We start from the raw sequence: 16,556 nt of genomic DNA, 5'->3' as shown, positions 1-16,556 counted from the left end.
TTTGTGTTGGTTTCAAAATCAAATTTAAATACATTGTGGTTTGTGGTTGTAATGTGCCACAATGAGAACAAAATCAAGGTGTATTGATACTTTTGCAAGGTAGGCTAATATTAGAGCAGCAGAACTGACTGGTCAGAGCAACCCTGGTTAACTCAGAGTCTCAAGGAGCCTCCTTTCAGTCCAAACGTCAGACTTTTCTGAACTGAAGCAAAACTGTGACTCAAAGAAGCTGTTTTGAGGAATTCAGCTGCAGGGATTTACTATAAAAAGAGAAGCACAAAGAGTAATGCTCATGTAATATAAAATTATTTCTTTACACTAATTAGCAAATGAGGTAAGCTCCATGAATACACAGAGCATCATCATCAGCAACTTTAGTACTGCAGGTTTTAAAATCGGCTCTCTTTTTGTAGGGACGTCAGTGCATCCCAACCTTCCAGTAAAAGCCAAGAATAAATAAAGCCAAGGTACCATTTCTATTCTAATGAGTCTGTTTCAGAGAGATTCAGAGTCTCACCCTGTGATGGGGGGCTGGAGCCGGCCAGTACGAAGCTGGACAGTGTGACGGCTCCGGCTGCTCCGCACTCCAACGGGATGGGATAGAGGCGGAAGTGACTGAGCATGTCCATGACGGAGGGGAAGCGCAGGTGCTGCACCCTGCATTGGCCCCATTCGTTTAGAGAAAGGCGCAGGTGCTGCATGGAGGAAAAAACGAAATCACAATTTAACATGAAGAAGACCTTAGAGGTGTGTCTATTTGCTAACAAGATGCTCTGATGGGTCCCACACTAGCAAGGGATAGTCGGGTTTGTTTACCTTTGCTTTTCCCTGGTAGTTAAACGTGAGGACAAAGTCTCCCCTTCGAGTCTCACTCTGCCGGACCAGAAACACCCCGTGACCTTCGGGTCCGGAGCTCTGGACCAAGTGGGCCGCTTTGACCCGAGAGATGGGCCCGTGAAACCAGGGGAAAGAAACCAGGAAGTCATCAGCCTTCTGGATGACCTGCTCAGGCAGACTGAAGGTGACGGGACCTGGAGAGAGTAAAAAAAAAAAGCTTAAATCCCAGAATTTGTTAATTTTTGGGTCAATCTAAATTGTTTTTATTCAGAAAAACTAAAAAATGTAAAGAAAGGGAACAGAAACACCCTAATTATCAGAGGATGTCCCACAGAAGCAACTTACTTTGACTCCCTGAGTCTGAGCTCCTCCTCTGATTGGCTGCAACAGAGCTGTCAGCTGAAGACAGTGGGGACTCCAGATCCACACTGCCTGACCTGAGGGTCACAGAATGATCCAGCATTATTTGACACATTTAATTTCAACCATTTGTTACTTTGAAAGATCTTTAGCATCTGTGGAAGTAAAACAGCAGCTTCTGCTTTCAGTCCAGTGACCGGATCTGCTGTTAAATGTCGGGCGGACACTTTGAATAAAGGTTCACTGTTGCTCCTACTTTTGGACCAAAAGAAGACATATCTGTCCAACTGAGTATCTGTTATTATGAGCACTGCATTAATTTAATGACATTTAATTGCTCTCTCATTGGGTATGACAACATGGAAACGTGTTTCAAACATGGCGTCCAACCAGCAGTCAGCGTTTTACAGCACTGAGCCATCGGTTGTTTTATTATTTGAAGTATTCGTTGTCTTTTAAGTTTGTTTTAAGAAGATCTTGTAGGAAATAATTTGGAGTCTCTTCTGATGTGGTGCACAAATACATTCTCGGGTGAGCAAAAAAGTAAACTATAATCTGTCATGTAAAAAGAATACTGAATATGCTATAATATTTTTTAGGTGAGTTTTATTTCTACAGATTAATCCAATTAAAACCTGCAGGATTTTACTATATAATTAGACTTACAGTGATATACAGAAAGACATTCAGGCTGTTTTTATTGCTTTGTTGTTGTTTTTTTTTAACATAAACAGTTTATAAATACAGTTAAAATAAAAATGTATTTAGACTGTTCTGGAATCTTCAGTCCAGTCTAGTGAGATATGTTAACTAAATCTATGATAAATAACACAAGACATTCAGACCATTACTCTAGCACCACCAACAAGATGATTCATAGTGAGCTATTAGCAGGAAACTTGCCATACAGTAGATGATCCACTTAAAGATTTGACTTTCAATGTTAACTTTCTTTATTCTTTAAGGCGTCACAGTTGTTCTTTTATCCTCCACTCGCCCACTTCCTTGTTATTCTAGAGAGGCACAGAAAGGCACAATCTCTATGCTGTCATGGCCAGATTCAATGGGTGAAAATGCAGCCAAAGAATAACTTTTAAAGAACTTTAGAAAGCTATGAGAATTAATAATCAAGATCACATTAATAGATTACAATATGGTCTGGCCTCTTGGAAGCACAATGTAAAGAAATTACAGGTGGTTTAAAACTTCTGCACAGTGTTGCATGTGTTGGTGGTGTGGAGGAAACAGCAGGCTGAAGGAACACAAAGACACCAGCGACAGACAGGAAGTCAGTCCAGTTCACCAGCTCAGATCTCAACTGAAACCCACTGTTCTTCTGTTTCACTGCCCTCACACACACACACACACACACACCCTGCATTGTCTGTGTGTGTGTGTGTGTGTGTGTGTGCATAAACGATAGTGGGACTGTTAAAGAGGGAAGTAGGAGAAAGTCCTGCGTAAATGCTGACTTGACTTTGTGTTGCTCTGAATAACAGGAAGACGAGAGTCTCCTTCTGCCTCGGCGAGTGAGTTTATATTTTTCTTCTTCTATCTTCAGGACAATCTGCCAGCGCTTCCCTCCGTCTCAGGGAGGACATTTCAGTCAGCCTGCAAAGCTTCGGGCACTGGCAGTGACGAACTGCACCCAGCCGATCCGACCGCATTTATAAGAGAAAGGTCCTAACGTACTCTCACACAGTCCTTAAAGTAACTCCCAGAATCCTCCACCATTTAGTCCTCGCTGTAGTCACGATATGTTAAATCATTTTCTCACATCAGTCACCTCACAATTTACACCAAGCAGCAGTTTATTGTTGTAGATGTTATGAACCTTATCAGTGAATCTGTAGTGTTGAAGGTTTATGAATGGAAGAGAGACGAAAGATGTGCGGCCATGTCTGATTTCCATATTTCTCTGAAGTATTTATGATTTAAATCTCAAACACCAAAAGATGGGATCATTACCTCTTGGCTCCCAGGAGTAAAGAAAAATAACTCCTGTCTTAAATTCATAGGTTTTAGATCTTAAAGATGCTTTGTGAGATTTAGTGACTTCTAGTGGAAAGAAAGTCGACTGTAACTCTCCCATCACCCCATATATTTGTAATTGGAGGCAAATTACAATGAAAAAAGTCAAGATTTTATATATCAGGAGATAAAAAATTCAATAAATAAAAATAAATACTACAAAATCATCATCCCCATACAAAGTCCTAAAATTAATCAAATAAAGTTTAAATTTTGAACAATAAAATAAATAAAAATATTAAATACTTAATAATCTCCTTTCCCTTTCCAGGACTTAGAATTCAGAAAATAATTGCCTATAAAAAAATAATTTAAAAAGATTTAAAAAACTTAATTGAAACAACTCAAATGGCAAGCAGCCGCCAGGAGCTACTAATCACAGGATTTATGAACTTTATGATCACATGAAAAACATCTGAAGCCTGTCTGCAGCATGAAGGTGTTTGACACGCAGCAAATGATGACTGGTCTCAAAGCAGCAGCTGTTGTTGCCCATCAGTCTGAGAAAGGTTATGATACACAGCTCCAGATATTTCTAAATGAATATTTTTCCTGTTTTTTTAAGTCTGCTTCTACATGGTCTATGGATTTCTAATGAAAAGTGAAGTAATTCCCATGCTGCGCCAGCAGGTGGCGTTTACGTCCACAATAACTGCATCAGAAGAAAACCCTGAGCTTGGCAAAATAAAAATATTTAAAAAATAAAATAAAAGCAGCGCTACATTAACAATTCTTCCAGAACAATGGTACAATTTCTGAATATTTTTACCCTTTTCTTTGCTTCCATTTGAGGTTTAATAGAAGTTGAATGAGGGCAAATCCAGACAGACATGGAAGAGAAAACATAAAAACTGTGATTTCCTACACAGAAAGCTGTAGTTGGCTTGTGCAAAGTGGGCCTCTGTGTCATGGGACTTTCATGAGAGGTGTGGAAGGAGGAAACCTTTTCTCTCTATTAGGGGTGCACCGATTGCAGTTTTCTGGCCGATCACCTACTACCGATCTTTAAAAAGCCTGACCTGCCAAATCCGATTTTGGCCGATACTGATTTTTTTAATAACTGACACTATCAGATGTTATAAGGTCACAATACACCTTCAAAGTTCCAATCTTATTTTATTCAGAAACATTGAACAATACCTGTGAAACAATACAAACTTGTTTTAACTGCACACAAGGCAGTGCTCTCAAATATAAATAAAACATTTACAGCATTGCAGTTCCTTTAGTTTTTCATTTTTCAACAAAAGTTGCACAATAGGTTAGACAAGTAGATAAGATCGGATTCACATGTGAGTGTCGGCCGATCACCGATCTCCCAAAAGTAAGAAAATCGAGGCCGATTGATCGGACTCTCTATGAAAAACATGAAGGTCAGAGTGAAGAGAAGACAGACAAAGATCAAGACATTTGGACACATGGGTCTAAAAATGAATTATTCTGACAGCACAACAGGGGACATGTTTGGGGTAAACCAAATACAGAATTCAAGGAAAACAACCTCATACTAACTGTGAAGCATGGAGGTGGAAGTGTCATAGTTCAGGGAAGGGGACCTTGTCAGCTCACCATCATACATTTTACAGCGTATCAAAAAGAGCTTGAGGAAAATCTGAGACCATTATGTAAAAATAAAATTAAAGCTGAAGCAGAATTGGACCATGCAACATGACAATGATCCAAAAAACACCAGGTAATCAGCCAAAGATTTACAGGTCATCCCATGGTCATGCTGAGGGATGATTGTAAACATCTCTTAAACATCTCACAACTAAAAGTGAGAAGTAGAGCAAACTTTCCTCAGACCGATATCACACACTGGTGGATGGGATCATCTACATGACGCCATATTAGAATACACATTTTGCTGATATTATTTATTATCAAGTAAAAAAGGTTTAGCTTTCATGTTTAGCTGCAATTAAGTAACTTTCTTTTCCAGGAAAAAAACATTTACACCTGGATATTTGAACATTTCTTCTGAAAGAGCCCAATGTTTAATAGGGTGTCCTAATTTTTCCAAATGACAGTAGATCAGTCAAACTTTATTTCAATCTGAAAAGACTCATAGAGAAAGACATGGCAATTAGAAAAGTTTTAATGATGAGAAATTACATGGATGTTTCTTTGGCGCTCGGACCTGGGAGGAAGACATGAATGCTGAGAATGACATGAGCTAAGATGATCATCTCTAAGGCTTAGATTTAGAGATGTCTTCCCCCTGATCCGACACTGGTGGTGGATTGGCGGCCAGGGAGCGAGGAAGCCAGGAGTAGATGTGAAGGAAGATGGTGGAGGTGGGGTGGAGCAGCGATGAGCTCAGCTGACAAGCGAGGATGAACACGGCAGAAGGTCCTTTAAAAGCAAGACGTCGGAAGGTGATTGGATGGAGAATCAGACGGACAGGATGCTGATTGGAAGGCCAGGAGACGCACCGAAGAGTCATTGGAAGGTGGAGGCGGTGAAGGTGAGTCTTTCATTCTGAATTTTCATCTAAACTCCATTTACAGAGGACTTTTCATACAGACAGGTGAACAACATGTTTGTCCACATGTTTAGATGTTGGAGGCACTGAAGCTTTTAAAACAACAGCCACGCGGTGCTGAAGGATTCTGTTGTGTCAGTAAATACTGGAACAAACCCAGGAAGACCAGCTGTCCAACAGTCTACTGCTTCGGAAGGATTATCAGATGTCAAATATTGTCAGAGACCAACAAGACTGATACAGGTAAACCATGAACTGTGTATTTTCCATTATGGGTGTTACAAAGTTAGCAGTAGAAATAGCTGATCAGGTAAGGAAGCGTTAGATGCATCAACAGGGGAAGCACCCTGGATCTTAAAGTGTCAGATTATTTTTTTCTTCGTCTAAACCATTGAACGCTGTGCAGCTCTTCTTGGTTTATTCAGACGCAGACAGAAAGAGGGTGAAAATTGACTGACCGACGGTCTGAACGCAGCGTTTAATAAAGCCACAGGTCTTCTGAAGCTCAAAGAGACATGAAACTGACTCAGAAATTTATACTAAACCTGAAATAAACGACTGGCAAAGGTCAAAGTTCACCACGAGGACAGGCAGAAAAAGGTCTCAAGTTTCAGACCTCCCACGGTTCCCATTATATGTGCATCTACACATATAATCTGTATTTATTACCCTAAAAACTCACATTTAACACCAGTTAACATTGACAATGAACACACTGTCTCTTCTTTTCTATTTTTGCCTGTTTCTGATATGATTTTGCCCCACGTTTAACAAGGTTTATTCTTCAAGCCAACTCAGTCTTTCTTGTTATTTTAAACCTCTTCTTCTGGGGTGGGTTATGAGGGACTTGGATGTTTTTAATTCAAAAGAATAAATTCAAAAGAATAAAAAAAAACTATTTGGACAAAATAAAAAACAGCAGATAAATCATTTATTATCCCTGGGGTGATTTTAAATGTAGACAATATTATTCCATGATGAAATAATTTTTGTTCACACTGTGCTGTGTTCAAGTGTTGCTCACCTGTTGTTGATGCATTCTTTTAGCTCTGTGGTCCAGGAGCTGACCTGCTGGTCGTTGTCCGTCTCAAAAATCAGACTCCCTCGATTAACCTGCAGAGAGAAAAAAAGGATTCAAACTGTCTGAAAGGAGACAACATAACATGCATTCTCCATCGGGAAACATGCTATAGCTTCATGCACCCGCTGTAAAATGAGAAGCAGTTTGTTTCTTCCTTTTTATTTTTAAAGCTTTTTACACATTTCATTTTATTATAGAGAATACAAATAACCCAACACCACCAGTTTAAGTTTGGTTTGTTGCCCTGGACTTTAATTTAAAATAAACTGACAGTGTTAAAGGAAATCACTAAACAAGGGGATTCATTAAACATTGCCTCAAAGTTTAGGGACTACATTTAAAACCTGGGAAATCTGGGAAATATCCCTGAAGTCTAAAATATGTTTAATCTGAATTATACTGTGGCTTACAGGTGGAAGCAGGATGAAATTTAGTTTCTAAATTTGGTAAACATATATTATTAAACGTTTCTGACTCCGTTTCCATGTCGAATTTACAGGTTTTTCAGAGAGTTTCTGAGTCATTTTTCATGTCCTACAAAGACTTCCTATATATTTACAAGGAATTTATGGCTTTTACTATCTAGATCCACCAATTTGAAAATGTAGATTGTTTTCACAGTTAAATAACAGATAAAGAAAGACCTGTTTAAACCTTTTCAACTAAACTTTATGATTGTTTTGCAATATTGTGTAGCACTTGACTTACTACACATTATTCAAGTCACTAATGGATGTTTTTTTTAGCTTTTGAAGTATGAATAAATATGTTTATAATAATTGATGCTGGATATATGTTTGATGGATGAATGGATGGATGGATGGGTGGATGGATGGGTGGATGAAAGCCTTGATTTTTCCATACTTATTTTTTCCATGCATATTCAGGTCTGGGAAATACCTCAGAATTTTCCAGATTTTTCCAGACTTCAGAGGAAAACTGCATTTACACCAAAGGTCCCTATATGGAAGGTGGCGGTCCAAATCTGGACCTAAGTGAAGATTTTTCTGGTTCTGGATCATTAAAGAATCTTGAAGAAGGCCTTAAGGCCAAAACATAGGCGTGTGCTCAGTAAAGTTTCCTCATTACATATTTACTCTATCACACATAATGCTTGCCATCTTATATATACAGGATTACCAATAAATGTGAAAACGAATGTTTTTTTGAATAAACTCAGATTTTCAACTTCAAGGGTAGATGTTGATGCTTTCTTTCTTTCACATTTATCCGGACCTGGTGTAAGGTAATGTAATTTCTAAATGATCAACCTGTGCTTATGCAATATAAGGATTTTGGATGCAACTGAGAAAAACAGCTGCCTGAACCTGTAAAATATCTGAAACTGTTGGCAACAGAGCAGTAAATGTAAACACCAACAATCCCACAGAACAACCGAAGCCCTCTGCATACAAACTACAACTGCACATTAGAACAGTAGAAGTTCCCAGCACCTTTGTAGATACATTTTAAGTGTGCCCCTAGCTGAACACTTTTAGAGTACCTTTAAAACAAAAGTGTTTAAGTTGTCGGGCATCTCCAGTCGGGTGCAGCGACGGACTTCTTGGATATCTGAGCAGTGAGTTGTCAGTTTGGGACTGGAGGCCTGAAAAACAAAAAAAGGACGTCATTACTCTCCAACCGAGTAGATATTTATCACCAGGCGTTGCATGTGAACATACCGAAACAAAAAGTAGGAGACGAAACAATGAGGGAGAAGAATAATGACCCTCTTGTGGTGTGTCATCCATGTCTCGGTGCACTTTTAAAATATAAGCTCTTTTCGAAAAGGTATAAAAACAAAAACGTAGTCATTCACCAACATTGTTGCAGCGCTATAAACTGATGGTTGCTGCAAAAACAGCTTTGCTGCATTAGAGAGACAACAGGCATTGGGTTAAAGTTGATTAAGTTACAGACACCCAAAGGAGGTGGTTTATGCAACTGTTTAGTTAGAGCAGAAACACTTTAGCTTCTCAACACATAATTAATAAGAACTAGATGTTCGGCACTCAGGCTGCAATGCAGAGGCAGTTCCTGTCTGATGTGCTTACTTGAGCGAATGTACAACTGCAAACCCTCTAAAGCCTCCCTCAGTGAGAAACAAAGCAATCGGTTGTAGCATAACTGGCTTTCTTGTGGCCGAGCTTCAGGGTCTGGCCTCCCAGGACAAACTCTTTGTCTGAATAAATTAATGAGACATGAGGGCTGGTCGTGTCGTCTGTTTCACATGAAGCGCAAACAACCAATGTTTGGATATTCTGACATTGTGTCAAAAGTAAAGAAAATTATGAAGGAGACAGTTTAAAAAATATGATGAAGAGAAAATGTGTCTGTAACAAACTCCTACAAAAACACACATAAGCTATATAGATGAAAACATAAAAGTAAGAAAAGTAACATTATTCATGCGTTGGTTTAAAATGTCCTGATCTCTGATAAAGAAAAAGCCCATTTGTTCCTTGTGCTCCATGATAGCAACGAGTTTCTGTACAGACAGTGAGAACTGCCTGGAGCACAACCCACTTAAGTCTGTGGAGATGACCATGGGTTCGATTTTGGCAATGAAATCTACTTTAATTAATTTAATTTGATACTTTTTCTAAACAAAGCAAGAAACCAGATCATAAAAATCTTCATATAATTTCAAACATTATGGACGATACGAGGAAAAGCATGATTTCAAAAGTAGTGTTTAATATTGCAATAAGTAAATGCTAGCTAAATATGGCATTACCATGTGATAATAGCCTGAAGCGTGTGAATACAATGCACCTGGAAAATATTGCAAACAAAACACATTTTAAGAACACGTTTTGATATTGCATACACTGATACTGCCATTAAGTGTGCATGGCAGGACTACTCTGAAGCATGGCTTCTTATTAGGCAGTCTTTTTAAACAATTGGCAATAAATGCAGCCATGTGTTGGGCAAACCAAAGCTTTTTTTGAGCCTCCATGAGCTTACGGATTCGCTTTTCCACCTTTGCGCCCTCTGGTTTCAAAGCAGCAGCTTCACCATGACCTGCACATGTGAGGTTCTTCAGAATAATTACATGTGTTACTTGAGTCACTGTTTCAGACTCACTGCATGGTCTGCTACCAGAGAGCTGTAGATAAAAACAGTTTTAATAAGAATGACTTACAATACATGACTACGGAGATGGCAGTGTGAAAGAAGAAAACAGCTGGTAAGTGGGTGACGGTTTAAAGGCAAACATCAAAGTGTTTTATGGCTATTATTAATTAAATTTATATATAAATATATATATATATATATATATGTATATATATATATATATATGTTTATATATATATATATATATATAAACATATATATATATATATATGTTTATATATATATATATATATATATATATATATATATATATATATATATATATATATATATATATCACATCACACACACACACACACACACACACACACACTCTTGTTTTGCTATATGTAGTGAGGACCATGTGTTGACTCCCATTGACTTCCATTGATTTTCAGTCATTTTCAACCCTTTCTATGCCCTAACCCTGACAATAACCCTAAACCTAACCATTACCAGTGCATGCCTAACCCTAACCTTAACCTAAGCCCAATTTACACTTTAGTCCTAAACCTAACCGTTAGCAAAATAGGTCGTGAGGACCAGCAAAATGTCCTCACTTTGGTACAAACGGTCCTCAATTAGATGGTGAAATCGGGAAAATGGTTCTCACTGTGATGCCAAGACAGGAACAAACACACAAACACACACACACACACACAGGGGTTGGACAATGAAACTGAAACACCTGTCATTTTAGTGTGGGAGGTTTCATGGCTAAATTGGACCAGCCTGGTAGCCAGTCTTCATTGATTGCACATTGCACCAGTAAGAGCAGAATGTGAAGGTTCAATTAGCAGGGTAAGAGCACAGTTTAGCTCAAAATATTGAAATGCACACAACATTATGGGTGACATACCAGAGTTCAAAAGAGGACAAATTGTTGGTGCACGTCTTGCTGGCGCATCTGTGACCAAGACAGCAAGTCTTTGTGATGTATCAAGAGCCACGGTATCCAGGGTAATGTCAGCATACCACCAAGAAGGACGAACCACATCCAACAGGATTAACTGTGGACGCAAGAGGAAGCTGTCTGAAAGGGATGTTCGGGTGCTAACCCGGATTGTATCCAAAACACATAAAACCACGGCGGCCCAAATCACGGCAGAATTAAATGTGCACCTCAACTCTCCTGTTTCCACCAGAACTGTCCGTCGGGAGCTCCACAGGGTCAATATACATGGCCAGGCTGCTATAGCCAAACCTTTGGTCACTCATGCCAATGCCAAACGTTGGTTTCAATGGTGCAAGGAGCGCAAATCTTGGGCTGTGGACAATGTGAAACATGTATTGTTCTCTGATGAGTCCACCTTTAATGTTTTCCCCACATCCAGAAGAGTTACGGTGTGGAGAAGCCCCAAAGAAGCGTACCACCCAGACTGTTGCATGCCCACAGTGAAGCATGGGGGTGGATCAGTGATGGTTTGGGCTGCCATATCATGGCATTCCCTCAGCCCAATACTTGTGCTAGATAATACTTGTGCCAGTTAATACAATACTATTGTTAAATCCCAAGTTATTTTTGTTTGGAGATATACAATAAAAAGTATTTTCTTTCCTGCCTTTACGTTAATTTGAACCTGACTGACATTGGTTTTTTAATCCTCAGTGTTTAAAATGATGTTAGCTCATCTTTTGCAGCTAAAACAGCTTCAACTTTTCCAGTAAAGCTCACAAGGACAAGGAGTGTATTTCTGAGAATGTTTGATCATCCTCACCTCAACCCACTAGAACACCGTTAGGGTGAGCTAGAGCGGAGACCGTCCAACAACAGTGTCAGACCTCACAAATGTGCTTCTGCAAAAAGAGGTCCGACACTGGTGGAATCCTATAAATACTAGGCTGGAAATCAAGCTCACGAGAGCGACCCATTCTTTCACAAAGCAATCTGCACGGGTCCTGGATGTTATACGTCTGTGGCCATGAAAGTGAAACACCTAAATTACATGATTTGGAGGGGTGACCAATTACTTTTCGCAATGTAGTGTTTATACTGCACAAACCATTCCCGATTGTGAAGAAGAGGATAACACCAAACTGGGAAGACATTAAACCGCCATCCATATGTCAGTGGAAACAGGTTGACAGGATGGAACAAACGACCCCCAAGTCTGAAAAAACTGAAAATAGATGTTGCACGGTTTCTAGGTGTATGGACAATGACTGTGCTTATTGTATTGGAAAGAGCCTCAGAACTGCCAGAATCGTATCCTCTATTTTAGGGCTGAAATAATTCATCTAAATAATCGGGATTAATCCGTTATTGAAATAATGGTTAACTAATTAGTAATTGAAAAATCGTTAACTGGAGTGTACAGACTCTAAAACATGCTGTAAGAACAACCCACTCAGAGCAATATTTAGGCCAAAAATATATATACTCTGCATTTAAGATGAAAAACCTTCTAATATGGTCTATCTAGAACTCCGGAAGTAGGATTGCTTCAGCCTTACATAGTTCAAATTCTGGGGGAGGGGGAAAAAAAAAAATCGTACCTTTTGCTATAAGGTTTTAATCAATTAATCGAAAAAAATAGCCGACAGATTAATCGGTTTTGAAAACAATGGTTAGTTGTAGCCCTACTCTGTATGACTGTAGGCTGAATTTTCTTTAATATGCAAGTCAGGAATAGTTCTATTTTTAGATTTTCTTTTTTACTATGAGAAAACCACCAAAAAAAACAAGAAAAAAAACAATATTTACCAAAAAATGAAACTGGTTTATAAACTGTTTATAATGCATCATCATTCAGCTGAAAGTGTGGTGTCGCGTGGGTCAAACAAAGCCAAGACAACAGAACAGGAAAAAAAAAACAAGGGGAGAGGATGAGCAGCACCAGCAGAAGGAAACAGACAAGACAGTGAAAGACACCGCAGAAAGGGAGAGATGGAGAGCAGAAGAAAGGGCAGGGAGGACAGTTTCCAGGGATTTGTGCACCGGATGAGTTTGAGTCTATGTGACAATGTGTGAGCCTGAGGAATGTCTGCTAATCTGGTACACACATAAAAACAGACAGAGGAGGGCTCTCTCTCATACAAGCACACATCAAAAGAACGATCAATGTCCTCACTTGTAACTTTCGAATCTCTGCGATTCAACCACAGCGACTAATATTATCAATAAGAGACAAAGTGACGCAGAAAGGGGAGGGATGTGACTCATTTAGGGATTTCTGAGTCAACCCAAACTAAAATTGCTGCTAAAGCTCAATTTTACTTTAGGTTTTCACAGAAATTCTGTTTATGTTTCTGCAGATTTTTCTGCAGGTGTTAAAAGCAGAAGGAGAAAACAAAGGTAAAAAAAAAGAAAATCAACAATACGGTGAAGGAGGGAAGGTGCTTAGTGGCAGTAAAAAGTGAACATACATAAGATGTCTACAAAACTAAAAGGATATAAAAAAGTTTTCAGTAATAGAGTACGCGTTTTTACTCATTAGATTAGGTTCATAGTTTGGGTCATCCTTGATGTTTTTAGAAGTTGAGTTGTTTACCCTTTAATATGTGCAGAACTGGAGCAGTTATACTTAACACAGTCTGCAGAGGGAGCCATGCAAAAATAATGCTGTTTAATATGGGTCACTGGTCTATGGTGCTGAAGTAGGACTACCTGCTAAACCTTGCCTTCAACAGAATAAATCAGAAGCAGAATAAGCATTTTGAAACCGACGCTGTAAGAAAAGTTTACAGAGTTGCACAATCTTCAGTCCAAACAATTCATTGAGAAAAGAGCAGGTAATTCACAGTTGCAGCACAATCTAACAAATGCGACCAAAATCTTTACCGTAACGATTGCACCGGATGTGTGACCTCTAATAATAAGTTCTACACTCATTCAGACTGAGCATTGGTCTGAGCTGAGTGACTCATTGAGACGAGTTTATTGTAAGACTGTGAATGAGTCTCTGGCTAGTAAGAGCTTCTCTGAGGAACCGTTTAAAGCTGTGGAAGGATACAAAAGAAAAAAAGAGAGACAGAGGAAAACATTCAGCAGATGTCTGAGTGGTTGAGCAACAACCGGCCTGATTTCTGTGAATCAGCTCCATCAGAGGAGCTGAAGTACAAGCTCACAGAACACTTCCTATTATTGCAATCTGCAGTCTTTAATAGTCTTCCAAGAAAACGCATACAAACGAAGGCCCACACACCCCAACAGATAAAGACAGATCATCAAATGAAGCTGGGGTTGGAATTGGTTGTTTTTTTTGTTTTTTTAGCAACATGATGCTTTAAAAACAGATAATTGGGAGATAAAATGGCAAAATGTCTAAGAAGCAGCAACACAGTACCCAAAATAATGATAAAGTTACAAAAGACCTATTAAAACCTATAGAATAGACAAATACAAATGCCGAGAGGCCATAAAGGTTTGAAAATTATCATACAAAATTATGAGGCCAACTGGCCAAATGTGCTAACAGCATGCAAAGTCTGAAAGCAACCAACAGTAATAAATTATACAATCCAACATTGCGTTTGAGCACTCTGTACATTGCTGCTTATACTGCTATGACTACTGACCATATATTGTGCAGCTCAACACAAAATAGAGAAGTACACATCCACAATGGTCCAAAATGCATGTGAATGGTCACAAAACCAAGAACTGTAAACTGAACCTGACAGATGTTTGTGCAGAAACACTCTTATCTCACACTGTACAGAGCGTCTCAAAAAGAGCTGCGATGTAAGATGTCTTTCCTAATTACGGCCTAGAATAAACTTTTTCTGCATGCAAGGAGACTCACACAGATCCATAGAATCAGTATGGCGAGTCTACTATATCACTCTTCTCTCTCAAGTCCATCTAAGTGCACAGATTTATTATTATTATTGGCATGCAAAATCTGTCAGCAAAGGTTCACAAGTAGAAACAATAGAGAGCTGCTAAAACCTGGGTATGGTCACTGACCTCAACACGTCTGCCATCTGCAAGTAGGGTCTGCTCATACTGAACACTTTTAATGTAGACAAAGCACTGATGGTTTTATTCTACAAGTCCTTTATGGAATCAACCTCAACGTTTTGTGCTGTTTTGTGGTCTGGTAACCAGTAAAATAACTGGGAAACAACAACCCTCTCTTTTTGACTCTACACAGTTAAACTAATTTCCCGGCTGAGGGAAATAGTGCAACTACACTATTTTGTCTAACGTCCTGCAGAATGTCACCAACAAACAGGATGATGCAAAAGGACTCGGGCTGCAATCGATTTGCTTATTGATTAATCTGTTGACTATTTTTTTTTGATTCATTGTTAAATAATCTAATAGCAAAAGGTAGGATAGTAGGATAATAGGAGATTTACAGAATTTAAAAGGTTAAGAAGGTTTAGAAGTTAAAACTATGCCACCTGATGGAGCATACTTACTGACAAAAAAGGTTTACATCTTAAATGATAAATGTATATTTTCTTGCACAGTTTAAACTTAATTACTACTCTGAGTGGGTTGTTATTTCAGCTAATGGCGTGTTTTAGAGTCTGTATACTCCAGTTTACGATTATTCAATAACTAATTCAGTTTATTATTTCAATAATAGATTAATCACGATTAATTGGATTAAATAATTCAGCCCTAAAAAACACACATACAGATGCAGACTTAATGAAGCATCCTGAGTCTAAAAACATAAAGTAAAACAATTAGGGAAGCCTTTCCTTCTCTTAAATAACAGCGTCATTTGGTCTCAGTAGCTCACTGGACTGTTTTCAAGCAGACCTCAAGCCCGAGATCTTTTCTATTCCGTCAGGAATAAGAGTAAATAATAGTTTCATTCGGGTTTAGATTACTAATTTAAACATGAAAGTCATGATATATTCCCTTGGGGAAATGTTACGGTCCAACAGTTATCTAAATGGATTTTTTGTTTTTTTACATTTTTATGACACATTAGAGCAAAAAAAAAAAAAGGTAATCTGATAATAAATAGAGTATTATAAAAGGAAGAAAAACCAAGATGGACATTGCCATCAGCTCAGAGAAACATCCTGATGGTGTGACTGTTAAAGCAATAATGTGAACCTGCCCTGACTTTTCAGTTTCCACTTCTGCATCTTTTCACATTGACTCAACTTTCACTACTATGTTTTGACTTCAAACACAAACCCAGACAAATATCATACATGTGAAACACAGATAAGCAACAGTGGCAACACTGCCTGCATCCTGGCCCAATCCCATCAAACTAAACAGCCTGCCAGATAATATTCAGTGTCTTCCTCATTCATTCTTCCTATAATTTGTGCATAATTTGTTTCTGAACTTAATTGTGCATTGCGGTGAACTTTCCTGTTTATTACTGCTGCATATAAATATATGCTGTGCACCGACATGTCGTTTTTACCAACCAACAGATCAATTCCAATTTATTTGACTTGCATGAATAAAACTATTTTCACAGGTGCAACATTTCATGATAGAGATGCACCAAGCAGGCTTTTCCTGCCTAATACCGATATCTGCTCTCGAAGTCTGAGCTGCCAATTCAGATTTTGACTGATTACATTTATTTTTTCTAAAGACTAACAAACAAAGAAAAATGTGCAGCAGATTTGTTGCTAGAGGTAGTAGTTTTGAACTAAACTAAACCTAAATTAACTTCTCATATTTTATTGACGTATCTCTATCTCCATAATGTATGGTTT

General features: G+C 38.5%; 1 protein-coding gene across 4 annotated transcripts in view; it reads right to left on the bottom strand.

The window, feature by feature from the left end:
• Positions 1-16,556, bottom strand: part of sh2b3 (SH2B adaptor protein 3) — a 65,868-nt gene that overhangs the window by 4,243 nt on the left and 45,069 nt on the right. For all 4 annotated transcript variants that reach the window (XM_047382637.1, XM_047382638.1, XM_047382636.1 and 1 more), the window contains 5 exons: positions 8,299-8,400; positions 6,738-6,826; positions 1,183-1,274; positions 817-1,031; positions 518-695 (listed from right to left, as the gene is read on the bottom strand). In XM_047382637.1, the coding sequence (XP_047238593.1) occupies positions 518-695; positions 817-1,031; positions 1,183-1,274; positions 6,738-6,826; positions 8,299-8,400 (676 nt within the window). The remainder of the gene's footprint in view (positions 1-517; positions 696-816; positions 1,032-1,182; positions 1,275-6,737; positions 6,827-8,298; positions 8,401-16,556) is intronic.

This window comes from Girardinichthys multiradiatus, chromosome 12, assembly GCF_021462225.1.
Source record: "Girardinichthys multiradiatus isolate DD_20200921_A chromosome 12, DD_fGirMul_XY1, whole genome shotgun sequence".
In the NCBI taxonomy this organism is placed as follows: Eukaryota; Metazoa; Chordata; class Actinopteri; order Cyprinodontiformes; family Goodeidae; genus Girardinichthys; species Girardinichthys multiradiatus.
Note: the sequence above shows the minus strand (reverse complement) of the source record. Positions and strands in the feature narration are given on the sequence as shown.